A 27,416-nucleotide genomic window follows, 5' to 3' on the forward strand; every position below is an offset into this window, starting at 1 on the left:
ACTTGAAACAAGATACATCTGTGGAACCCGCATGAGTTATTTAAATAAATAAATTGAGAAAATAATTAGGTTAAATATAAAATGTATCTCAAAGGATTTTAATTTATCTTTCGTCATATTATTTTAGTATATATTTATATACGTGCATATAATATAAAAATGATTTGGCACCATTATAATTTAATAATTTAATAAAGTGATGTTTACATGTACATATAAGATTATAATAATATTCAAATTATAATAACATTTGAATTATTATAATTTTTGAATTATAATCTTCCAACTCTCTTTCCATGCTTTTTATTTTAATATTTGTGGTTTTGACCAATTAACACTTGGCATGATAAATCAAATTTATATTTGGCAATTTGAATTGTTTCATAATCTTTCCAACTTCTCTTTCAACCTTTTTATTTTCGTTTCCCTCTTTAATTCTCTTCTTTTCAAATCGAATTCATGTTGGTATCTATATAGTCTTCTTGAAAACAGATGCAAGTCGAGGAGACTCGGCTTAGTTATTAAGAGTCCTGATCGAATTTAGGAGGCATATACTTCTTCCATTTTTCTGTTCTCTTCCTCCTCTACCTCTGTGTTTGCACACTCTCTCTCTCTCTCTCTCTCTCTTTGCCGAATACCATACTTTTTGCACCTCGAATCCCTACAGTACAGCAAATACATTCACTTTGTTGTTTATCAATGCTGTCGGATTGAAGCTGGAATTAAGCCTCAGATTTGGGAGAGGACAAGATACAAACGAATCTCAAGTCATGAATTCTAATAATGATATTTCTTGTTTTGTTTTCCATGATAGGTTGATTTGCAATGTTCCTGAACTCTCGTCTCTACATTATGTTTTTCTCCTCCATAAATAAGGCGCCCTTCTACTAGTCCTTGCTTTTCTGAAGTCGACTGTCATGGATCAATTTTTCCTAAGCTTCTAGGTTCTATAGCCAAAATCCTTGGTTACCAGCATTGGTTTCAATTAGAGATACTATCTTTGCACATTAAGTCAATCTTTGTGATTGTCGTTGAATTTACCGATTCCTTGTCTCTTATTGCAGCATGGTCATTCTGGTAAATTCTTGTCATTCAGATTTAATGTTTAGCTAAAACATTGTCTTCAATTCAATGTTCATATGATTTCTTCTCAAGGCTCGATGCAAGGTAAAGAATGACTTGCTTTCTAAATTCAATCATCATACCAACCGCCACAAATAGGTAGAATCACAGACTTCCACAAGTGAAAAACAAGTCAAAGATACATTGATGGGTAATGTTTGAATATTATCGAGTTCTTTGGTATATGCTGACCCAGTTATTTCAAATATTCACAATATATTTGCACGTTTATTGCTTACGTTGACACCTTGTTTGATACTATTAATTTGATTCTCTTTCTAATTTTGCCTTGTTCATGGCAAGTGATAGCTGGGTAAACTTAGTATGGATCCATAATCACACTGTCATTGGATGATAGATTTAAACAATCAATTCTAAAATCTCAAAAGAACATAAACATGTAATCACAAATTGTGAAATGCTGGATGTGTGTAATCTTCTTGTATAATTGACAAAGCCGATTGTTCTGAGAATTCCAAACACCTAGGACTAAACCGACTGTATAGCCAAGGAAAAGGGTGAAGAGGTGAGAGAAAAGAATTTGTAATAACATGAAAATAGTATCAATTATGACATAACAATATTTATCATTTTTAATATGAAATATTTATAGCTCATGCATAATCCTGTTATTGTAATCTCCTGCTGCCAAGCCACATGGTGTGTTAAATACCAAGATGCCCAGTGGATGGCAAGATGACCCCAGTCTATTTCAGGTAGGGAAGGCCTTTCTCGTTAGAGATTGTGTGGGTATAAGATTTGGTCCGAGGTTGAGTGGTTAAGCCCTTGGCAATGTTTCACCTCTCCCCAAGACGTTGGACGTGCATCAGACAGAAATAAGCTATGCATTCAATTGTTTATCAGAAAAAAGTATTATCTCTTTTATATATATGAGAAGGTAAGATTAATTAAGTTATTTCATCATTACAAATATTTTACAACTTAATGCAAGAGATAGATTTATGGATTGATTTTCATTTATATGAATATCGAATATGAGCATATTTTCTAAACTTGAGTTACTGCCATAGTTAAGTAATCGGAAGGAAAGGAATCTGGAGCCCTAATTGATTCAATGACAACTGGAACCCTAAATAATACAGTGGTATCGGAAGCCCTAATTGAATTAGTGGTATTGGAAGCCCTATTTGAATCAATGGTATCGGAAGCCCTACGTGATACCGTAGTAAATGAAAGCCCTAAATGATCCAATGGTAATTGATGCCCTAATTGATACAGTGGTATGTGATGCCCTAATTTTAAATATAGTGGTATTTAATCGTAATCATCATTTGATTTTGAGATAGTAGCTTTCAAATGGTAATCATCATGTGATATTGTTATAGTGGTATTTGTGGACTAACCCAAGTGGTTGCAAATATGTTATAGTTGTTAATTAAAACCCGAGAAAACGGGTTGTTACATAGAATATGGCCCATCATCCCATGCCATAGCTTTCCAAGATCTCTAGGATTACAGATGCTCATGAGTGCCTTAGGAGTGTCAAACTGCAACCTGTAAAGGCGACCTCTTGTAACTCCAACAGTTATGGGTGATTTCCAATTCTTGTGCTTCATCAACATGTGTCCCTCTAAAGAGTACATTATACCCCCTATCCTGAAGAACAGATACAGAAATCAAATTCATACCTAATCCTAGAACATGCAACACATCATGAACTAGAATTATCTTTCCATTCTCCTTCTAAAACTGAATAGTCCCTTCTCCAACTGAGTTGAGTTTGGAAAAGTTTCCCATAGAAATCTGAAAATTGGTGTTCTCCTCCTTACAACTGGAGAAGTACTCTCTAACTCCTGTCATATTAAATGACACCCCACTATCTATATACCAGATAGTCTGTAAGGTTGAGCTCACCATACAAGCTATAAGTGCAAACTCATCTTCCATTCTACTGGAAAGTTCATCTACACTTGTTGAAGTTGTCATCTGCTTCTTTGCCTTCTTCCTTTTTGGGCAATCACTGACATAGTGACCATACTCGTGACATCCAAAGCACTTGACCTTAGAAAGGTCCTTCTTCTTCTTCTCACTTTGTGAGCTAGATCCTTTGCTAGATCCCTTCTTTGCTTTCCATTTCCCTACTAGGGAAATGTTCTCTTGTTCCGGCTCACTTTTCTAACTCTTGTTGGCCCCACTGACAAGGCTTAGTCTAAACTCCACCTGAGTGAAATCAATCCATAGTTGATCCCAACTCGATAAGGTATCTTGCCCACTGACAACTTGAACAAAGACACTCCATTATTTAGAAAACTCATTTAGGGCTATTCTCACTAGCTCATCATCACTGGGACGATCTCCAACAGTTGCTAACTCGTCCTTGACAAGTCTAAGCCTAGTGAGGTAACTTGTAACATCTTCTCCCTGGTTCATTCAGGTATTCTTCGACTTCTCTCTGAGAATCATCTTCATGTTGGTGGTAGCATTCTGGTACAAATTCACAATGGCGTCCCACATCTTATTCGTCATATCTAGCTCTGAGATATGTGGATTAATCTGATCCTTGACACCATCAAGGATAATCCTCCTCACCTCGGCATCGTCCTTCTTATATGTTGCAAGTTGTGTTGCATCCATTGGTACAACTACAACATTGGTGGCATAATCCTTGATACCATTCTCTTCCAACAGTAAAGAAATTATGGCCTTCTAGATACCAAAATTCGAGGCACCGTCCAATCTATCCTAATCTCTCAAACTAGCTGAAGTCATCTCAAGGGATTAAAGCAACAATTCTAAAGAGATCAAAATTTCTTTCCTAGGGCAAAACTCTTCTACCCTCAACAATGCTCTGATACCATGTGAAAATTAACACTATTGCTATCGCTAATTATTAATCGAAAAAAAACACAACTGCAACTTCACTAATAAAATACGTAAAGAAATTTAGAACACAAAGAACACTATTTTTGAACAAATTGTCCCTGGAAAAACCCCTAAGGAAAAACAAGTTCTGCAAATGGAAAACATATTAACTTCAACAAATCAAGAGATACAAAATTCCTTGCCTCTCACTGGCAAAATTCAGACAACCTCCTAATTTCTCCTATTGATATTCCCCATTGCTATCCCCAATGCTATCACTGCACCCTTGCTAACACTACAAGACTGTTTGCTATCACTGCAAACTCATTTGCTAACACTGCAAATGCTTCTACAACTCTTGTTGTTCTCTGTACTGTTATGTTCTCCAAATGCCTCCCTTGACCTCATTTTATACTACTTAACCAAGAGGTTTCTAGTTGCTTCTTGATAAAGACAACTCAACCAAGAAGTTTCTAGTTGTTTCCTAACCAAGAAGTTTCTAGTTGCTTCTCGATTAAAACAACCTAACCAATAGGTTACTAGTGGCCTCTAGAAGGAGTCAATTAATTAACAAATATGTGTCTTAACTCTTAACAATTATTTGCCAATTAATCACATATGGACGAATAGTTGTCCAAGCTACCTAAAACTACCAAGTTCCTACCTTTTTCCTTCTGTCGATTTGTCTGCCCATCTAATAGAGTCAAACTGCTCATAGGAAAGAAGTTCTGATGGAGCTAGAACTTAGAGGAACATTCTAGATTTTTTTTTTTCATAAAATCAATATTACCCCTAGCAAAATTGGTATTAGCAAATAGAAATTTAGAAATTAGTGCAAAAAAATTGATTTTAAAAAGAAACTAATTTTAACCTGAGAATGTCTCACTCAAATATTGAAAAAATAATTAGTAGTAGGTGGACTAATGAAAACATTAGTTCCCTACCTACTAATAAGAATATATAATAATTTTATTGTTGCTTTGAATTGTTATTCTATTTACAAAATACTAAGCCTAGTATTTTGCATCTATTATAAAGGATTCATTATTATATACCTACCTTTACATACAATATCATGAAACAAAAAATAGAATTGAAAAAGAATATATGTCAATTGAAGGATAATTTGATGGGAATATAATTGCCCATTGTACAAGTGTGTGGCATATGGCTTTATCATGGCCTTTTTTGCAAGCAGCTATTGAAGACAAAGTCGGTGAAGTCTAATGCTCTGACAATGCTTTTATTACATAGTTATCTTACCCCTATTGTCAAATGTTTTTGGTTTTCAAAAAAACTTTATGGATGGCCATACTGGCCAGCGGTGCCAAAGAACAATTGATCAGGTAACTGCTTCAAACTTCATCATCCAATGGCTGTAGTGGTGTTTGTGCAATTTAAATTAATGGAAATCAATTCTTTAAATAAATGGCAGCATAGAAAATGAGGCTAAGCATGAACACAAATTTGAAATGTTTCTTGTGGCTAGTAGCTTTCGATGAGTATGACAAGGCCGCGAGAGCTCTGAGAGGCCAAAGTGCCAAGATAAATTTATTTTCCCCCACCTAGGGAAATTGAAAGGAGCACCCCACAAAATGAAGATCTCTCTGATGAGGCCAAACCCTAAGCCATAGACTCACGCATTTGTGAGAAAGCTCATCAAAGTGATTGATGTTTGCCCTTCTCATCCATCTGTCCATGAAAAATGCAAGTGTGATAAGTTACCTATAAATTTGAATCCTACCCCTCCTTCGACTATGGATACCGAGTCATTTCAAGAAAAACCCAAGCATGATAAGTTAACCCTACATTTGAATCTTTGCATTGAAATATGAGCTTTAAATTTAAATCTTATGTTTAAATTGGTAGAATTTTCTGCCTGAACGCAATCTGTGAAAAAAATATGTTTATAGGCGGTGACTATTTATAGGGCAATGTCTATCATTGTCGATGGTTGTTTCACTCAACATTTCTCGAGGTACTAGACAGAAAATAGAGTGGTAAAGATCAATTCTTTCTGGAGTTTGATAGCAGAACCCCAACAATAGACCCCATGGCTTTTACGTTCAGTTCCTCAAAATCTTCACAAATTTTCCATCTAAAATAATTGGTGCCACAAATTGTCTTGCTCATGTGTAACGAGGGTTATTGCGTTGTAAGGAGGTAATAGATGGTGTTTTTGCATAGATTCAAGCGATACACATTACTTTTGCACAGGTTTACTTTTAGGCTTGGATAAGCATGGGTGATTGCATGAGAGGGAGGATCAAAATAGGATCTAGAATTCTTTTTCAGAAAGCTAGACAACCAACACTCCAGACATTTGGAGAAGGTTCTGGAATTTAAATTTTTAGAAATTATGACATCAAAAAATCTATTTTACCCCTAGAAAAATAGAGGTTAGCCAATCAAAATAAAGAAACTAATGTTTAAATTGAACTTTAGTGATGAAGAAGTGATTTTAGATATACAAATTAATTGAGGGACCACAACTGAAAGCATTAGTTCCCTGCCTTATAGATAAGGCAGGGACTAATAAATTTCTGTGACTCTTCATTTTCCCTTTATCTCTTAGAAATCCTTCTCAATGTTTCTTTATTTTCCCACTTTAAATTAAAATTACATTAGTAACTTTCACTAAATTCCATTACAGCCATTTTAGTACTTTATTAATAATTAAATTGAGTCATCCTTAAATTTTGCTATAATTTGACCACTAGAATTTAACTATTTAATTCAAAACTATGTCCCAAGAAGGGGACGTTACAAAGATAAAAGCAAGTATACATAAATCAATACAATAAGGGCGAGAATACACAAAAGGGTGCGGAAGTAAGAATGAGCAATAGGAGTCCAGTTTATAGGAAAATTGGAATAGATTGAATGGCCAAGATCAATTTGGAACTCAAGACAACAGCTAGGAGGCTTATGCCAGCAGCTAAAACTGGGTACAAGAAGTACAATTTTAAAGTACCTCAAGTGTCTCTTAAACAAAAATAACGTCTCATAATGAGAGGATGAGCTTCATAAGCTAGGGTCCATTTGGTTTGTGGAAATGTGACCTTCAACCTCAACAGAATAGGATAATTGGTGTTAAGAATTAACATCTGCTCTCACTATCTGTAGAGTCTATTGACTTAAACTTTGTCTGGCTCAATATCTTTAATGAATGTTTTATAAATTTAACCCAGAGTGAATTCAAAACAACATTTTCAAGCAATGATGCTGATAAATAAATTTGGATGATCCAACCAAATTTCCTATGATACAGCATGGGAGCAAAAACTATATACTCTTTTGAAATAAAATATACATGGAAGACCAATTTTGAGTAAGGACAATGATTGTAGATAATTAAAAAGCTTGGATAATGCATAAGTAATGAGTTGACCAGGAACCTCAAGAGGGCCAATGTGTGTACAAAACAGTTTGCATAATTTGGAATAAAATGACAACAGAAATGGACAATGGCCAAATATACAGATGGTGTGACATAATACACTTCTCATCTGGAGTACTGGAAGCTGAATCTTAATGATCCTTTAGATAAAATAGGCCATGTAGGAATTTAGACTTGGGACATAAAACTCAAATTACTGGTAAGCTTAGGAATGGCATTTAACAAGCAAATAGATTTTGAGCCTCATAAGAGGAATTATGGATTATTGGAAGACAATGGGTGCTCTACAGTTAGAACGTGAATTTAAAGAGTCATTCCTAATTTCAATTGACAAGAAAAAGTTTACAGATGTCATCATAATAAATAAGGATAATTGAATCCAGTTCACATGGAGATAATTGAAAATGTGAGGAATTACACATGAAGCAGATAATGCAATCATGTAAAGTGAAGGAACTTTCAACTTGAGGCACCTGACTTTGTCAAAAGCAGAAGAGAACAAGTTTAATCAAATTGATTAGATTCATAATAATACAATAGTTGCAAGCAAATGACTAATGGGTAGAGTAATTTTGAGAGTGAATGTTGCAGAGCTTTAAAAAGGCTGATTCAGTTTAACCTCCTACAATTTTAACTATCAAAACAGTAGAAGACAATGTGTGCATAAACCAAGTAACAATAAAAGATGCCTTTTTAAAATACTTAAAAATGTTTTTATTTTTTAAAAATGCATGCCTTGTGTCCAGGACCTTGGGCCAGGATGGCTGAGGGACGTCATCCTGGCCGAGAGACATCCCAGACATCCTCTGCCATCCCTGGGATGTCCAGATGTCATCCACATCAATCCTCAGTGTCCCTTGGTTCCGGAGATGTTTTCTACAGAATTCAGCGAAATCGGGAGGGCTAGGGGACATCCCTGCTACGTCCCAAACAAAGTGATGGGGTTCTTAGGTCCAGTGACACAACCCCAGATAACATAGCTTCTTATCAGTCATGTCAATGAAAAGAGTAATCATTCCAGTTCAGATCATCACCCTTGAGACCATCGTGAACATCCAGTCAAATGTAAGGATGACAATTTTGACATTTGGGGTCGGCTTTCAACTCTTACGTTGGTTGTTCCTTTTTTCAGGCCCATGACCATCAACTCTTCCCATATCAAAATGTAAGTCATGTTTTAATCTAAAATAAAAATCACTGGAACTATTTGTTCTCCATAGCCTTCAGTGATTTATAAACTACAAAAAATAGTCCATGATGAAGTGTTCAACATTAATGAGGAACATAAAGCTCATGTTCTTTAACCAATATTAAACCCAAAATGCATAAGGAAATCAAGCAAGACATCACCACAAACTTGAAAATGTAGATTTACCCTAGAGAAATCCACATGAGAGAGAAAACACCAGTAACATGTGAGATACAATAGATGTACTAGAGGTAGAGTATTCGTTGAGTTGCAAAACCTGGCCGAGTTTTCTTGCCCAGCAAGTTTTTAAGACTTTAACTAGCACTAAAAACTTGTTGATTTTCTGGCAAAAACTCGCAGAGTACCTGTCAAGTTTTTTCCAAAAAACATGGCAAGTTTTTGTTAAAGACTCAATCATAGTTTTATAACAGCACTTGAAGGCAAAAACCAGCCCAAATTATTTTCATTTCTCATTTCTTGACTTGTGTTCTCTGAGGGGGGAAATTATCTTCCAAACACTTGCAAACTTAATTCTATCGATTTGAAGCGGATTTGAGGTGGTTTTTGAAGAGGATGGCATCAATGGCTTGCAAAGGCAGGCTATGGAAAAGGGAGTTGGATTTGGTTTCACACTGGATGACATTGAAATGAATGAGTAGTCATTGCTAGTGCCAAGAGAAACTAGAGCAGAGCTACATCAAAAATGGAGGACGAGCCACAGATTGAGTCAGACATATCAAGCAAGGAGGCACAATCATGCCCATTGGAGACTTGTAGGACTAGACCCTCTAGTTCTACCTCTCCCTTAGTATTTACTAGAGCTGGGAAGAAGAGGATTCAATTGTAATGATGTATTTGCTTTCAGTTTTACATAAATTATTTACTATTTAGCTTCCAGGCATCAGCATTCCTCACGAGAATGTTATTTTGTAACCACTTAGTGTTTAAACATATCTAGACTAAGCTTGTTTCTTTTATGTTCTCATTTAGTGACCCACTGGATGCATCTTCTAAAACATGCATTCCTCATTGAATTCTGCCAAAAACATGCATTTCTAGTTAATTTTAAGCTAATTGTTTGAGTTCCTCAATTTTTGCCAAAAAGTAGCTGAGTTTTGCCTGAAATTTTTTTCCAGGCCTTGGCAAGCTTTTGGCTTTGGTTTCACATTGGATGACATTGAATTGAATGAGTAGTCATTGCTAGTGCCAAGAGAAACTAGAATAGAGCTACATCAAAAATGGAGGACGAGCCACAGATTGAGTCAGACATACCGAGCAGGGAGGCACAATCATGCCCAGTGGAGACTTGTAGTACTAGACCCTCTAGTTCTACCTCTCCCTTAGTTTTTACTAGAGCTGGGAAGAGGAGGATTCAATTGTAAAGATGTATTTGCTTTTAGCTTTACATAAATTATTTACTATTTTGCTTCCAGGCATCAGCATTCCTCACAAGAATGTAATTTTGTAACCACTTAGTGTTTAAATATATCTAGACTACGCTTGTTTCTTTTGTGTTCTCATTTAGTGACCCACTGGATGCATCTTCTCATTGAATTCCGCAAAAAACATGCATTTCTAGTTAATTTTAAGCAAATTGTTTAAGTTCCTCAATTTTTGCCAAAAAGTAGCTGAGTTTTGCCTGAAATTATTTTCCAGGCCTTGGCAAGCTTTTGCCTTTGGCGAGTTCAACTATGTGAGACGCAACTTAATTAAATCCACAACTCCAATGGCAATATATATGTTAGGCCTCTTGGACCTTCTACATTCTGACAACTTGAACCTTAATCCAATATCTAAGACCCCGAACAGATTCTCAAACACCTCATTGTTTTCTTCTTACCACAATTTAATTTGTAATTCAGAAATTCGCTCATAATATCAAATACATTCCCTCCAGAAAACCAATATGGGTTTACAATAGTTATTTAGTGCTTTGCAATAGAAAACGGAAGCTGAAGTTGAAGAAAGTTGAATAATTACGGAAAGCAGAGCCCACAAGTAGTTTTCTGTTGCATAATAAAACAACCACTTGTCATCAATGGGCATTTATGAAACCACCGCTCTTACAAGGAAACTATTACTGAGAATTGCACAATAGATGCTGGATAAAACTATTGTTTCTTTTTTACCAAACCATTGCTTTTCTGGACAAAACCACTGACTGATGAAAACTAATATATTTGAATTTTCTCCTCTGCCAATGTCCACTCTGAAATGTCCCATATCATCCTAAACATTGTCTGAAATCCAAATAAGTGAATCTGTTTTGAAACATCTTCTTCCATGTTGCCATGAAGTCAAATACCATCGTTTTACAGATCACAACTCCCTAATATGAAGGCTTTGGGGACTCAAAACAAAAATGATGCTTCTCTACTCATTTTTAAGTTTTTACATCTCTCTTCTGCCAAACCCTGCTCCAAGATGTCTCACATCATCCTGAACATTTTCCAGCATCCAAGTAACTGACTCCATTTTGAAACCTCTTCATCCTTGTTGCCATAAAGTCAAATCAACCCTTTTACAGAACATGCATCCCCAAAAAAAAGGCATCCCCAAAAAAAAGGCTTTTAGTCCCCAAAATCTATAGACGCTAAGATCCCTTGTAATGACCCTGAGCCCTCACTGCCAATATATTGATGAAGCATAGAATGCTTTTTGTATTTTTCCTTGGTTTTTGGTTTTTTTGGTTTTTTTTTAATATATGCCTTTTTTGGGGTTTTTGAGAATTTGAACACAAATAAAATGTAATGCTTGAAATAAACATATCATATACTGATAGCTGCTTCAATTGATGTAATTCTAATATTTGATATTTCAAATGCTAATTGGGAACTACAAATTGCATTAATTAAATTTACATAAACTGAAACCCGGTGATTAGCTGTAGCAGCCAATGGAATTAATGCCACCCTCTTATGAACAGATCGCAGCCAAGGATAATACTACAGGCCTTATTAGCTCCCACTCCAAAATAAAATTGTAGCACATACATATTGAATGCAGGCCCTCCAGCATGAATCACAACCCAAGGTAATTGTGCAGCTCTTGCAAATATGATCACAGGTCTCCTGGAGATCAGTCATCCTTAGTTTTCCAGTTCACAGGGTATAGAACCTAACGCAGGCCTCAGTAATAACAAATTGACTCCCAACCCCCAGCTGCAGCCTATCCAAACCTGATCACTGTCAAAGAAAGGCTAGCAGGTGATGTACAGGTTCAAAATGCTGCTTTTCAGTGGTCACGGCAGATTTACAGGCATCTTATAATTACCCAATGCAAATCACAGGTGTAGAGAATTAATTGCAGAATGGATTTCCTCCAAACACAAGAACTTTTCCACCATAATTAGCTTCTCAGGTACAGTAAGAAACAAAAGAGAAGCAAGGCAAATTATTATACTTCAGCAATAATTTAGTATTTACAGATTAACTTTCAAACCCTCCGCCAGTAACGAAAGAAAATATAATATTCAATAGGATGTCCATTCTCAAAATGAGAATCATATTTATAATAACAATTGTGCAATTTAGCTTCATCATTATACCTTTCACTAAAGAGGCTTCAATTTCACAACATCACTTAATAATATAAAGTGCATTTTATTTCTAAGCCTTTATAACTTATGCAAATAAATACGATTCTCCAATACATTATTCCATCTTAAGCAGATGACTGAATGAACAACCAGCACTACTGAGTCAACATCTACACTGCCAAAACTAGTAGCTGGCCCCAAATAGACTTACAAAAATAGCAAGTTTACAACTAAGACCCTCAAATCCTACTACTCACGAGAGTTGCAATGATGAGCTAACCAACCCTAGCTCTTGGAACCTGCTAAATTGGGGACATTACAGTCCTCCCTCCCCAAGATTGCATGTCTCCAAGAAATTGCAATCTAAGGTGTTGAAGAATATCCTCAGGCTCTCATGTAGCATCCTCATCCAGTAGGCCCTGCCACTTCACCAAAAACTCTCTGATAGTCCTCCTCCGCAATTGTCTCTTCCTAGTGTCAAGAGTTGCCTTAGGAATTAACTCGATTCTACCCTAATTGTCTAATGGTGGCAACACGAGAGACAAAACCACATGTCTACCCAGCACTTTCTTGAAGCACGAAACATAAAACACATTATGGACCCTGCTATCATCAGGCAGATCCAACTCGTAAGCCACCTCGCCAACCTACCTCACCACGCCAAAGGGACCATAATAACAAGGCTTGAGTTTTTTAGATCCACTCTTCCTAATAGAAGACTATTTATATGGCTGCAACATTAAATAAGCCATATCGCCCACCTGAAAGGAATGAGCTATCCTTTGATCAACATACTACTTTTGCTGATTTTGTGCCCTTTGTATGTTATCTCTCAAAAACCTCATAATGTTCTGTAACATATCACCTGCACTAGGCACTCTACTACCATTGCACAACAAGTCCATGAAGCTTGGAGGATCATATCCATACAGAGCTCTAAAGGGAGACATTTGAATGGTGATATGGTGAGTTGAGTTATAACAATACTCACACAAATGGATCCACTTCACCCAAGCCCTCTACTGAAAAGAAACATAGCTTTGCAAATAACCCTTAACCCATTTATTTACGATCTCGATCTGGTCGTCAGTCTGTGGATGATATCTAGTTCTCCAAGTCAACTCTGTCCCACATAATCTAAAAAGATCCTACTAGAAATGACTCATAAACCTGCTATCCTGATTGCTCGCTATAGTCTAGAGCAAAACATGTAACCTAAACACTTCCCGAAAGAACAACTCAGCTAACTGCATAGCTAAATATATAATGGTAATAGGGAAAAAATAAGCATACTTAGTGAGTCGATCCACTACCCCATAAATGCAATCCCTGCCCTGAGCTTTAGGCAAGCCCACAATAAAGTCCATAGATATACTCTCCCACTTCCTCTCAAGAATGGGAAGTGGCTGCAGCAACCTAGCATGATAGGTGTGTTCATGTTTGTTATGCTGCCAAACATAACACTCTCGCACATAACGTTGTACATCCGTCTTCAAGCCCCTCCAAGTAAGCCTCTCCCGCACCTACCTATATGTCTTGAAGAACCCAGGATGACCAGCCATAGAAGAACCATGAAAGGCTCGAAGAACGATCTCACAGACCCCTGACCCTAGAGTCAAATAAATCCTTCCCTTGTAGATGATCAACTCATCAGCAAGGGTATAACGACTATCCTGAAGTTGTCATCAACAATACCTGATGCCCACTGATCCTTGGCATACTACGCGATGATCAAGTGCCTCCAATCCTTGGTAATCTCTATGACCAAACATAAGTGGGATCTCCCAGAAAGGGCATCAACAACAAAATTTTGTGTTCCCTTGATATACGAGTTGTCAAAATCATAAGACTGTAACTTACTGACCCACTTGTTTGCCTCTCGTTCGAGTCTCTCTACCCTAGAAAATACTTTAGGCTTTTATGATTTGTCTTAACGCAAAATTTGTTGCCCACTAAGTATTCCTTGAACTTGGCCAAAGCATGCTTAACATAGACGTTGAACGGCCTCTCACGTCCTCAAAGCTTCCTACTCTCAAAAGCTATGGGGTGATCCTGGGACAATACTACTCCAATACCCTCTCCTAAGGCATCGCAATGCAAATCAAATGGCCTCAAGAAACCTGGAAAAGCTAACACAAGGTATGAAGTCATGATAATCTTGAGCTTCTCGAAGCACACCTTTGCCTAAGGAGTCCATTGAAAATCACCCTTAAGAGTCAAATCTGTAAGGGGAGTTACATGTCTGGAGAATCTTGCCACAAACCTACGATAGAAAGCAAAAAGTCCAATGAACCCTCTCAACTGTGTCAGATTCTCTAGTGTTAGCCACTCTAAGATAGCACGAATCTTATCAAGATCCATGCGAACACCCTTTGCGCTAATAATATGTCCCAAATAGAGCAGCTTTATCATGCCAAGAGCACAATTAAACTCCTTGGCATACAAGGAAGCCCTATCCAAGATATCTAAAACTGTATCAAGATGAGCAACATGGTCATCCTAAGTCTTACTATAAATTAGGATGTCGTCAAAGAACACTTACACAAATCTCTGAAGCTAACTATGAAACACCTTGGTCATAGTAAACTGAAAAGTGGCAAGAGCATTCGTCAAGCCAAATGGTATGACTAGGAAAGTCAAAATGTCTACAGTAGCACCTAAATGCAGTCTTCTCTATATCCTTCTCTCTAACATGAATCTAATGATATCGCAATCTCAAATCAATCCTAGAGAAGTACTTCACTCCACGCAACTCATAAATGAGCTCATCAATCCAAGGGATCGAATACCGGTTGTAATCACCTAAAAATGGTCATCTAGACTATTAGCCCCCTATTCAACATTTTGGCTAAATTAATTTAATCACTTACCTAAGCCAAATTGCTAATAATCAATTTATTTGATTATAACCTACAATTTGACTATGCTATCCTAAGTTCATTATTTGATTAAAAGAACATATCCCCTTTTAATTAAATAAAACACCCCATTCTTCTAACCCACTTAAAGTGCACACATAAAGTCCTTTTTCTATTTTGCAATTAAAAGAAAAGGCTTTGTGACTTTTGTCTTATATGACAAGTCAACTTATATTCTATTGGTTGACTTGTGTGTGCACATGGATCACTCCTCTTTTCAAATTCCACCGTTGATCATCCACCATCTTCATCTTGATCTCTACCGTCCGTACGACTTTAAAAGGGAGAGAGCTTTCCTCCTCAAAGGATCCATCCTCATTTTGAATATTGTTATGCTGCAAGTTTTCTAACAGGTTTCTTTTGAGCTTTGTGGAGAACTTCTATTTCTTGTCTACATTCTCTCATACCATAGCATTTTAGCTTAGATTCATGTTGCATGTTAGTTTAGCTTCTATTTTGCAATAATCTATCTCACATAGCTTAATATTTGGATTGTAACATTCTCATACATGTTTAGCATAGCATTTTAGCTTAGATTCATGTTGCATGTTAGTTTAGCTTCTATTTTGCAATAATCTATCTCACATAGCTTAATATTTGGATTGTAACATTCTCATACATGTTTTAGCATAGCTCCACTTTGCATCTCATTCTAGCTTAATCTTCATTTGCATTGCATTCTTGAGGAACTCCTTGGGACATTTGCATTCTTGCATCTTGTCTTTGGAACCTCCCATTGCATGGTTTACTAGCAAGAAGAGTATCTCTAAGGCTCATTTGAGAGCCTTCTTATTCTTGAAATATACTCTCTTGCACTCCGTGGATAGGGAGCTCTAAGCCGGCATCCAAGCATTCCAAACTCATGGAATCGTTTGGATAGAAGGGTTTAGAGTGGGACACTTTCGAGTGTACACCGGTTATTAACAGTCCTCTTATTAAGCATCTAGTAGCTATACACATCTGCAATGTGTCATCCTTGTTCTTCACCAATATAATTGAAGAAGCAAAGGGGGACTTACTAGGCCTGATATGAACCACGTCAAGCATCTCTTGTATAGTCTTCTTGATCTCATCCCTAAGCCACTTTGGGTGTTGATTAGGGGTAAACATAATGGGCTTAGTGCCCTTCTCCAACTCAACGATATGCTCAATTCCTCTATCAAGTGGTCTACCATGAGGTAAATCACTAAACACTTTAGAGTGTTTAGTCGTTAATTAACAAATATCTGGATGATATGTTGGCTTATCTGAACCCCCTAAGGTAGGCATCATCCTACACTCAACCACCCAATCAATAGCATCCTCATGGCGTACCAAGTGTTGCATACATCTAAGAGAGATCTGCTTAAGCTCTTCATTCCTGATAGCCTTAAGAACCTGTGGTTGCCCATCCTTGATGAACCTCATCTTCATCTTCTCAATGCTAAGGTAAATGTCCTTAGGGGTATGCGACCATGCCATGCCAAAGACTATGTCAGTACTACCCATATCCACAACATAGAAATCTGCCCTAAAGGAATATGTATTCAGCTTCACTAGAAGATCCAAAATCATCTTGTTACACCTTAAGGTGTAACCATCAGCCACCTCAACCCATAAATCCTCAAAATCCTCTGTTTGAATACCCCTCCTTGTAACCAAACGGACATCAATAGAATTATGGGGGGCACTTGTATCAAACAAAGCAATCACACGATGTCCTGCTAAAAGCCCATGCCCCTTCCTTTTTCATGCTAGAAAGGTAGACAACCTTGGGGTTGGAATCATCCACCTCACCATCATCTCCAGCAACAACTTTATGAGCATCAGGATCACAATCAGCTAGCTGCCCTGTAGAATCAAAATTGTCCTCATCATCATAAAACCACTCCATCTTGTTTTTGCCTTTAGGCTTCATAGGACAGCCATGTTGACATCATACGAACCCCTAGAATAGAAACATAGCTTCTTCCTCCTCAAATCATTAATATTATCCTGATCCAAAGGTGCTGCCATAGGACGCTTAGAATCTGATTTCTCCTTTCTCCTAGGCGCTGTCCTATCATAAGCTGAACTAAAAGGCTTTGAAGCAAACTTGCCCCTAGGTGTAGATGACTTGAAATTTTGAGCCTTCTTCATAGCCTCCTATAATGAAGGCGGGTCTCATGACTTAACACAACCTCTAAGTGGCTCAGCTAGGCCCTCTATAAAGAGCATGACTCTCCTCTCTAATATGTCATATACCATCAAAGAAAGTCTTTGGATGAATGCCTCCAAACTAGATCCCTATCATAACTAAGCCAACTCTCTAAAGTAGACCTCGGGATCCTTTCTGTCAAAGCACTCTATCAACCTGTCAACAAATTCCTAGTATGATGTGATTTGATCATGATGGGTAGATACCAAACTGTAATACCACAAATCATGTGCAACTCCATCAAGGTGCAGAACTACAAACCCAATGGCAAAATCCTCAATCATAGGACACAAAGCGAGGTAGGTATCGAGCTTGTGAACCCAAGCTCTAGCAGTTACTCTACCACTCCCATCAAAATGAGCCAGTGTCATCTTATTGGCCACCTGTTGTAACTCTGTCTAACTAGGCCTCTATCTATCAAGAGCAAGCCTACCTTTGGAATGCTCAAACTTCTGAGTCAGATATATATCAAAATTCAAGTTCTCCTTTTATGGCCTATGGTAGAGCATCCCACTTAGGGAAATGAGTAACTACATCAGCAAAGGGTGCAACCTCAATCTCAATATTGATTGCATCCAACTCTAAACTCAAGAAGGTGGGTCTCTTTGGTCTATCATATGCTCCAATATAACCTATCTTGTCCAACCTATAATCAATCCTAACTCAGTCCTCAACCCTATATATGTCACCAACCCTGGACCTGTCCTCCACCCATGATCTATGAGAACCAACAAAACCATCACAAGCCCTCTCCCTACTTCGTCCCCAAGGAAGTGCTATCTACTACAGAGTGTCAAAAAGTTGCTGCAGCACATCTGCCATCTATTGTTGTCCTACTACCAAGTTCCTAAATGTCTATTTGGTCTCTGTCAATCTTGGAACCTGTGCCAGCATCCTTGAATCCTATACTGGTCGAACCAACTGGACCACCAACATCCCTATCACTACTGAGCCAAATTGTATCTCAAGCTCTCCCTCTCTAAGTGGAGAGGTATGACCTCTACGAGTATAGTCCATAACTTGCACAAATCTCCTATCATCACCCATGATAATGAGTAACAGATAACTAAATCAAATATTGAATGCAACTCTCACAATGCACTAAACAACTAACCATAGCTGGAAAACTCTCACTTGGCAACAACTTGCCAAGCCCAAAAAAATAATAGGGAAAAACTTGGCAACCTAGAAAATCGCTTAAATTTCATTAAAAATACATTTTTGCAAAATTCAATGAGAAGATGTGTGTAATGAGTTAATTAAAGAGAACACAAAAGAACATATATATATATATATATGCATAGTGGGTACAGAATCGCATTCTCATGCATAATGCTAATGACAGGAAGCAAAATAGTAATAGTTTGTGTCAAACTATAAATCAATATATAATGACAATCACATCTTCCTCTTCCTAGCTCTACTAGCATACTATAATTCTTTATATTATATATAATATATACAAGCTTTTTTCCTTTTATTTTTAACAAAACTAAAAAAAATACATATTAAAAATTAGAGTTTTTTGTAGAAACTCCACGATTACTTGGTGAGTTTTTCCTTTGCCAAGTTGCAAGTGATTTTTCCAACTATGCTACTAACAATTGAGCCCAATTCTTGCAAGCTGGCAGGAAACCACTCCAATACCACTATAATGACTCTAAGCCCTCACTGCCAATATACTGATGAAGCAAACAATGTTTTTTGTATTTTTCCTTGCTGTTTGGTTTTTTGGGTATTTTTTGAATATAAGCTTTTTTGGGGTTTTTGAGAATTTGAACACAAATAAAGTAAAATGCTTGAAATAAACAAATCATATGTTGATAGGTGCTTCAATTTATGGAATTCTAATATTTCAAATGCTAATTGGGAACTACAAATTGCATTAATTAAATTTACATAAACTGGAACCTGGTGATTACCTGTAGCAGCCAATGGAGATAAAGGCCACCCTCTTATGACCAGATCGCAGCCAAGGATGATACTACAGGCTCTATTATAGCTCCCAATGCTGGAATCCAAAATAAAATTGTAGCACGTACAAATCGACTGCAGGCCATCCAGCATGAATCACGACCCAAGGTCATTCTGCAGCTCTTGCAAATATGATCAACAGGTCTACTGGAGATCAGTTGCAGCCTTATTTTTCCAACTTCGCAGGGTATACAAATTAAAGCAAGCCTCAGTTAATAACAAATTGACTCCCAAACCCCCAGCCGCAGCCTACCCAAACCTGATCGTTGTCAAAGAATGGCTGGCAGGTGACGTACAGGTTCAAGACGCTGCCTTTCAGTGGTCACAACAGACTTACAGGTGTCTCACAATTACCCAATGGAAATCGCAGGTGTAGAGAATTAATTACAGAATCGATTTCCTCCAAACACAATAACTTTTCTACCATATATAGCTTCTCAGGTATCATATGTAAAAGAAGAGAAGCAAGGTAAATTATTATACTTCAGCAATAATTTGCAGATTAGCTTTCAAACCTTCATCCAGTAACAAAAGCAAATATAATATTCAATAGGATGTCCATTCTCAAAATGAGAATCATAATTATACTAACACTTGTACAACTAAGCTTCATCATTACACCTTTCACTAAAAAGGCTTCAATTTCAAAACATCACTTTATAATATAAAGTGCACTTATTACCAAGCCTTTATAACTAATGCAAATAAATATGATTCTCCAATAAATTATTCCATCCTGAGCAGATGACTGAATGAACAACCACCACTACTAAGTCAACATTTGCACTGCCTAAAATAGTAATTGGCCCCAAATAGACTAACTAAAAATAGCAAGTCTACAGCTAAGACCCTCAAATCCAACTGTCAACTCACAAAGGTCACAATGATGAGCTGACCAACCCCAGCTCTTAGAACCTGCTAAATTGGGACATTACATCCCTTCATAGATAACATGGCTGTCACCTTGCACCACTCCAACCACGATCTGGAAAAAGCATCCAACCACGAGAGTGATTAGCTAATTCCATAGAGCTAAAATGTTTTTTTATTGACATTAAGGAACTTAATCAACACTTGTTTCTTTCCTCTAAGCAAAATATCCTTGATTCTTCATTCATGAAGATTCAAGACCTCCGTAGGCGGCTACCTCTTTGTCTATGCATGCAAACAGCACAAAACTCTTACCAGCCTTGATCAAGCAATAATTGTTGGTCCTTTGATAAAAGAAACTTTTTCTATCAAACCAGAGGGACTTCCAAACAGAACTGCACTCACAACAAAAGGAACAACATCTACAACCATTTTGTCGACAGATTTGGAGTAAACAAACTTCTTCAATCTACATTATCTACTCATAAGAAACTCATAAGCTGACTAGCACCTTCTTTGTTCCAACTCAAAGCCTAACTCTTGGGGCGTCAGTAAGTCTCTTGACCAAGTTTTCCAATAAAACCTTGAGATATGAATTTACCTTGTAAGACAAGAATAAAAAAGTGCATCAACTTTAACACCATTCGCTTGAATCTTGAAGTTAAACGATACTTTTAGCTCAAGAAAGTACAAAATCCAACTCTGAGCTGCAATCAATCTCCTCCCTCTTTAATTATGATACTTTCTTGGATAGTGTGCATAGGCTTTTTCTTACCCTTTTTATCTTTCTTACATGAGCATTTCCCCAGATGTGGCTTGAAACAAGATGATTCAAAATGACTATCTTTGCCACAATGATCATAATTCAGTGGAGATTTCCTCAGTCCTTGTGGAATTTGTCTTCGTCTTGGCTTTGGCTCCATTTGTCCTTGGAGATGGACAGAAGATTATCTACATAAAGATAGTTAGCACAGGCATGTGATTCATCTATGTCCCCACTTCTGATAGCAACACAAGCCTCCAAAGACAGCTGGGAAGGCAACCAAAGCACTTCATCAGCACCTCCTCATCTTGCACATCTTTCCCCGTTTGAACAACCCTTCCAGAAAACATCAGTAGAATACTCTTGCATGCTGTCCACCTTTCTGAATCTGTTTCGAAAAATGCCAGTCCCATGAACTAATCTGAGCTTGTTTTCTTAAAGCCGTAGAATACAAGAGACTTTCAACCGACAACCAAGTCAAAGCATGCTTTGCTAATTTCAATCAAGCAAATAAGATCATTTGCTCCAAATTAAGAATATGCAAGGTACCTACTGGTCAAGTTTAGTAGCATTCGCTTCTCTTTTGATTCGCAGAATCTCATCTTTGCCTTGGCCTTGAATCAAGGTTTGATTGTAATTCTTGCCTTAATAAGTGAAGATGATGGGTTTTCCTCATACTCTTGATACCTTCTAAATGTTGAAGGTATAGCTGCGACAAAGATCTGCATACCTGTTGCAATCTGCTGTAACAATCTCAGAAGATCGTTGAGTAAGGCTGGTGTCCCATGGGCACCCGCTTGCTTAAAAATAGAGCGTATGCCACTGATCTTTTTTAGGAACATTTAACGGGGAGCAGTCCCATGAATTTTAGATATAAATCTGCTTTAAAAAATAAGCTCCTAAATTCGAGGAAGCAGGTGGTCCCATGAATTTGAAAATGAAATCAGCTTAAACTTTTAAATTTATGATAATATAAATTGTTCTTTTTAGATTTTTTGGCCAGATTATTTCACGTTGGAGGGAAAATGAAGGGTAGGTTCTTGCCAAGTGGCAGAATTCTTCCCTAAGCTGGTGGGGCTATTTCCAGCCCACCCCATTTACATCGCTCACCTAAAATGTAGGGGCTCCTAGTTAATAGGAAAAGATTCAAAATTAAGCTTTAGCCCCCCAAAAAAAAAAATCATGGGACCTCCAGCTCCTTAAATATAGAGCCCAAGCCCCCTCCATGCGACCCTTGCCTAATTATGATGCTTGTAACTGTTCTGTGATTGTAGCACCGTTCAGCCAGGACTATATGTGTGCTCATTTCCTTTTCTGTTTGAAGTTTCTTCTGCATTCCATTTCTTTGTTCGCTGGAAGTTTATACGATTCGGCACCTTCTTCATATGACATGGCACTGTCCTCAGGCCTTGTTATCAATATTCCATCTTGGCATTGCTCGTGTTCCCTCCTTGCTGGCACTTCATTTGTAGACGTCCGCTCTTTCACAGCAAGCTTCAAACTCATGTATGTTTGACAATTCCATTTATCATTAGCAACCGTTTTATTCCCAGCTGCTGCCACGTATGCCTCGTGTTGGTGATTGTTTGTAATTCTTAGTGCCATTACTTCTCTTCTTAGTTTTGACTTCTCGTGATCAAAAGATGGTTCAAATGTGGCTAGCATGTATTATCGTATTTTTGGTGTGGCAATTTTCTGCTCAGAGAATTCTTTGTTTGCTGATCGTATTCTCTATTATTTGTATCCAGCATTTTGTTAGTTGTGCAATTCTACCATATATGAGCAGAGACTCGGATAATATTGGATTGCATTTTGTATCTAATCTATGTGTGATCATTGAGTTATACATGAGAAGTTTTGATTGCTGTGAGTTGTTTTACTAGTCTGAGAGTTTGAAGCATTATTCTGTAAAATAAAAGGCAGGTGTTTGACTGTATGATTGAAGACATTGATCAAAAGCAAGCATCTTTTAATCTTCTTCTGAGATTTGAATTAAAGGCATCAATTTTTGTGGGCTGGGTCATATCCGTCAAGAGGAGGGGTTTTCCCAGGATATATTTGTTATCTGTTTTTCTAAGTATAAGTTTGATTTCATTTTTGCAATTTGATAGTCTGGTTCACAACTTAACACTAAAGAGCATAAATTCACCATGAGAACCTTCATGATGCCCTTCACTATCTCCACTGACACAGAAAAATTTGCCATATCAACCTCTAACTTGAGGAACCTTGCTTTTCCAACAAGAATTTCTACATCTCTCTCCCTGCATCTTAGTTCTCTTTTTCACCTAAAGGATTTGATGTTTCTTTGTAAAGATAATAAATCTCTGACTTGATCTTGTGAGCATGAATCTGCAAAACACTCACAGCTGATTACACAAAGGATAGCAACTGCTCTCATACCACTTGATCAGTATATTGGGATGGATAATCCATACACTAGTCTTCACATACAGATTTAATCAAGGGCATGAGGACAGGAATTCTTCAAGTTATATTGAACACAGAATATGTTAGGAAATGAGTGCAAACATTACCACAAAAATGAGGTAAGGATTTATCCTAGAGAAACCCATGTGAGGAGGTGCCATAGGTGTTGCAGAGTTTAGGTCAATTCTATAACATCCTTCCTTGCTTTGTTTATGTTTTCAACCAAAATCTGGCTGCTTTCTTCCATTATCAATTTCAACTAATGTCTAATTCATTCTGCCTTGGACACCATTCTGTTATGATGTGATAGCTTCACAAAAATTAATCTACAACTACAATTCTTCTAGTTCTCCCAAAAAATCTAAATCACATCTCGTAGGAATGCAAAGAACTTAAATAGAATAAGTTCTACTTAATATGCTACATTTGCCATCTCTAATATCTTTTTCCTTTTTTTTTCCCTCCAACCTTCTCATAAGGTTTGTCCACCTCACATGATGAGGTAGTTTTGCAACAACTGGTAAACAACATATCCTTTCATGACTTAAAGGTTAGCATTAGAAGGTAATTTTATTGGAGGACGCCAAAACCACCAAAGTAAATATTGTAGAGATACATGCTCATTGGAGTACTGGTGAATAAACAGTCATTGTTTTAATTAACATGTCCTAGTCTGAATAAATAGGATTTGAATTTCAAGCAATCTTTAGGATTTTGGGGATTTCTGTTTCCTAAAGCATCTGAGTATTTTAACTTTGTCTCAATTTGATGTAGGACCCCTGAATGGCTTACAGCTACAATGTTCTGTATGCAACTATCAGAAATTTATGGTTGGAGGATGACAGACAAGCCTGAACAGTGTGCATATCAGGGACTGTCATTAAGCAAGCATACTGAGATTTCCAGTTTTGTCTAGCCTGGAAAAGAAAACAAGGTAATAATATCTCAAAGACTGGAAGGAAGAACATAAATGTTAACGCAATCTTTCAAGTTTAATAAAAATGCATTTGACACCAGAGATGTTGGCCAGAAGACAAAACCTAGTGGACCACATCTCTGCTTCTTCACAAGGCTTTACTGAAATCAAATTCTCCTCTGATTGTAATATTTCCAAAATAATTTGTTTGAATTAATGCATCAACTGCAAGCAGAAATTAAAAAATAAATGTCAAAAATGGGCGACTAAACTTTGTGAAGATTTTTACCATCAACGTTTCGAATCACACTACGTGATCATCATCAGGATGAGAGAGCAAGAGATGTCAAACAAAATAAGTGGCAGATTTGACATCTCTTGCTCTCTCATCCTGATGATGGATCACGTAGTGTGATTCGAAACGTTGATGGTAAAAATCGTCACCCAATCTAATCCAGAAACTGATTCACAAAACTATGATGGATTGTGGAAATTTGATCACATTAATAAACTTTGTGAAGCCAACATTAGTACAAAAAGGATAGACTAGTGCTCCAATTTTAAATTTACCTTACAATATCCTTCTGGCCATTCACACTCACTGTCCCAGAAGCCTATCTTCCCAATATGCTTACATTTGATTTTCTTCGATCTAATCCTGATGAATGCCGCCAAGTGATTTCTCTCACTTTACACTGTAAAATTTCTTCAGCATTGCTTAGCTGTGAAGCACTTGAAAATATCTAATCCGGTCACAATGAATCAGATCATTCTATTAATTTCCAGGCAGCTTTGCTTTTTTCAGATTTCACCAATCTCATAACAGTTGTACCAAAAAAGCATTTCAAGATGCACACAGAGCGTACATCAAGATTCAAAAAGTTTCCTGCAACCTTGCATATGATTGTTGAGAAAACAACAAGATGTAAATGTTAACAGATAGAAGCATCAAACCTCGGTTCATAAAAGGTCACCTGGCTGTTCCATGACTGAAGAGGACAGCCAATTATCCATGACCACAATTTCTTGTCCACGTCATAGAGCAGGCCCTTCCCTTGATTCCATGATGTGAAACAGATCAAATTATCCTGCCCAAAGCACTCAAACCGCTCTGCAGATAACCTCAATAATATTCTAAAAAATCTTTGAGGCATTCTCCCTATCTCTATCCACGATATTCTTAAATGATCTAATTCCCAAATCCTCATGCTTTGGTGCGTACTGTACACTCCGATTCTTCCTACCAAAAAAAGGCGATTCTGGGCTCCACCTACAAGGTAACCATCCAGCAAAGATCTGGGAAACTTGGCCGGTATATGCTCCCAATAACCCGCATCCATTTTGTACATCATTAACCCAAGTGGTGAGAGAGTCTCTAAATAGATCTTGGAGTCACAAAATGCCATTTTTGATGAGCAAAGATTCACAGCCGGCATGCTCTGATGAACAGACCATGTATTTAGCTTGGAATCGTAAACCTCTGTTGGTAACGTTCTGTCTCCAAATATGTCACTGGCTGCAATTACCTTAAATGACTTTTTTTGCCTGTCCACAACCATAATGAGCTGTCTCTGCTGATTATGATGCATGCTGGGCAGCACCCTCCATTCTTGTGTAAGGGGATTACAAACCATTGTTTTGAAACAAGGTCCATCCAGACCTGAAAAACATACGAGGCCCCCAGAAGAACCAACCAACCAGAACACCCAATCAGGAAGAAATCCAAAAGGAATCTTATGCCAACTTTTCAAGGGAAAACTGAAAATGGAGCACTGAGGAGTCTGCAAATTTTTCCAAAACGTGAGAAGACAAGGTCCATGTGAGGGTACCTGAGAATAGAATTTTAGAAAACTACTGTCATGCAAAATTGAATTCCATCTCCTGCACACAGACCTTAATCTGAAGAGATAAAAGGGAGGAACCCTAGCAAGAACTTCGCTAATCAGATCTTCAGGCAAATGCCCCCAGATTGTTTCTTCCATTTGAATGTCAAGCTGAAAACATCGACCGAAAGAGGCAACGGTTTCTTCATCAAAGCCTCGGGGTTTTGTTTTAAGAACCTTTTGTCGAAATGTGCTGCTGCCGCTGCTGCTCTGGCTCAAAGGGACCTGTTGCTTTTGAGGCTCTTCATCGCATAACAACTCACTTTTCGGATGTGTTCTGCTAGCAGTGCCAACTTTGGTGGATGTCATATCAGATCTATCAGGGCTACTCCTGCATTCAACCAGGAATGTTCCATCCATAATCCTCCAAACTCAAGACAGACCCAACTTGACTGTCTTTCCCAAATTGCTCACATCAAATACCTGACCCAAAACAAAAACTATAGGGAAGAGGTATTTGCGTTCACTGTACATAAATGGAAAAACCAATAAGATTCTATATTTCTCGCAACCAAGATAAATCCTTCACATTTCAAAACAGTCCACAGAAATCTGAAAACCCTCCTTTCTTGGTTAACCTAAACAGAACATTTCCTCTTCAATGGAACCAAGTTAAAAATATATATATTGTGACCCGAATATTATATCTCCGTAAAATCAATAGACGAAACAGAAATAAAAGGAAACAAAGGTATCAGAAAACTGCATCCTGAAAACAAAAATACACATGGTAGCTCTAAAACTGATAGTTGGATAAACGAACAACTATGGGCGTCCCAAAAACCGCATCTTGGGGGTAAACCCGAAAAGAAATTTGAAATAGTTGCACAACGCTTACCATTCATTAACTCAAAGATCATACTTTCTACATCACTGGATAGCCAACTTCGCAATACCTAATTTCTTGAGGCCTAAATAACGAAGCGAAGTCCAGACTGCACGTACCCAATTCAATACGTCGCCCCACAAAGCCAGAAAGCCCCAACTGCAACTCTCCAAACTGATTATTATTTATCACTTAAAAGGATATTAACATGAAATGGTCGGACCGTCAGATCGGAATGGAAACATATAACTGTACCCAGGCCAATATAAATGTCATTTGCTTTTGACTCAACGTAAATATCAACCACTCGCTGCACCAAATTCTGATTTCCTTCGCCCTTTAATTTTACAGATAATTACAATTACAGATAGGACAGCAATCATGAGATATGATACTACAGGAGGCAAACGTAAATTAAGCACTAATTAGCGAGGCAAAGATACTGATTCCCCCGTGACCAGCAATGAGAAGTAAGACATCTCGCCAATTACAAACCATACTCGTGATAGCTTTGCCTTCAACCATTTGTACTAAACTTTCGACACAAATCAGCTTTTATCCATAATATATATATGAGTCAATAGCTAC

The 27,416-nt window shown here is 37.4% G+C and overlaps 1 protein-coding gene across 5 annotated transcripts; it reads right to left on the reverse strand.

Annotated features, from left to right (window-relative positions):
- Window positions 1–5,035: 5,035 nt before the first annotated feature.
- LOC149548055 (F-box/kelch-repeat protein At5g15710-like) lies at window positions 5,036–27,416 on the reverse strand. Of its 5 annotated transcripts, none has more exons than XR_016353968.1 (3): window positions 24,690–27,416; window positions 24,244–24,344; window positions 23,802–24,120 (listed from the first exon to the last, which is right to left on the reverse strand). XR_016353968.1 is itself a non-coding variant. In XM_089792084.1 (2 exons), the coding sequence occupies exon 2, from the start codon at window positions 26,360–26,362 to the stop codon at window positions 25,052–25,054; it is 1,311 nt and encodes a 436-aa protein (XP_089648210.1). In that variant the 5' UTR covers window positions 26,363–26,468; window positions 26,948–27,416; the 3' UTR covers window positions 24,604–25,051. The 5 variants fall into 5 exon arrangements, 1 of the variants encoding a protein (XP_089648210.1); XR_016353971.1 differs by lacking the exon at window positions 23,802–24,120 and having other exon boundaries at window positions 24,163–24,344; window positions 24,690–26,468; window positions 26,841–27,416; XR_016353970.1 differs by lacking the exons at window positions 23,802–24,120; window positions 24,244–24,344 and adding an exon at window positions 5,036–5,637.

Source organism: Cupressus sempervirens, chromosome 7 (genome assembly GCF_028749045.1).
Source record: "Cupressus sempervirens isolate cs-2001-9-10 chromosome 7, ASM2874904v1, whole genome shotgun sequence".
In the NCBI taxonomy this organism is placed as follows: domain Eukaryota; kingdom Viridiplantae; phylum Streptophyta; class Pinopsida; order Cupressales; family Cupressaceae; genus Cupressus; species Cupressus sempervirens.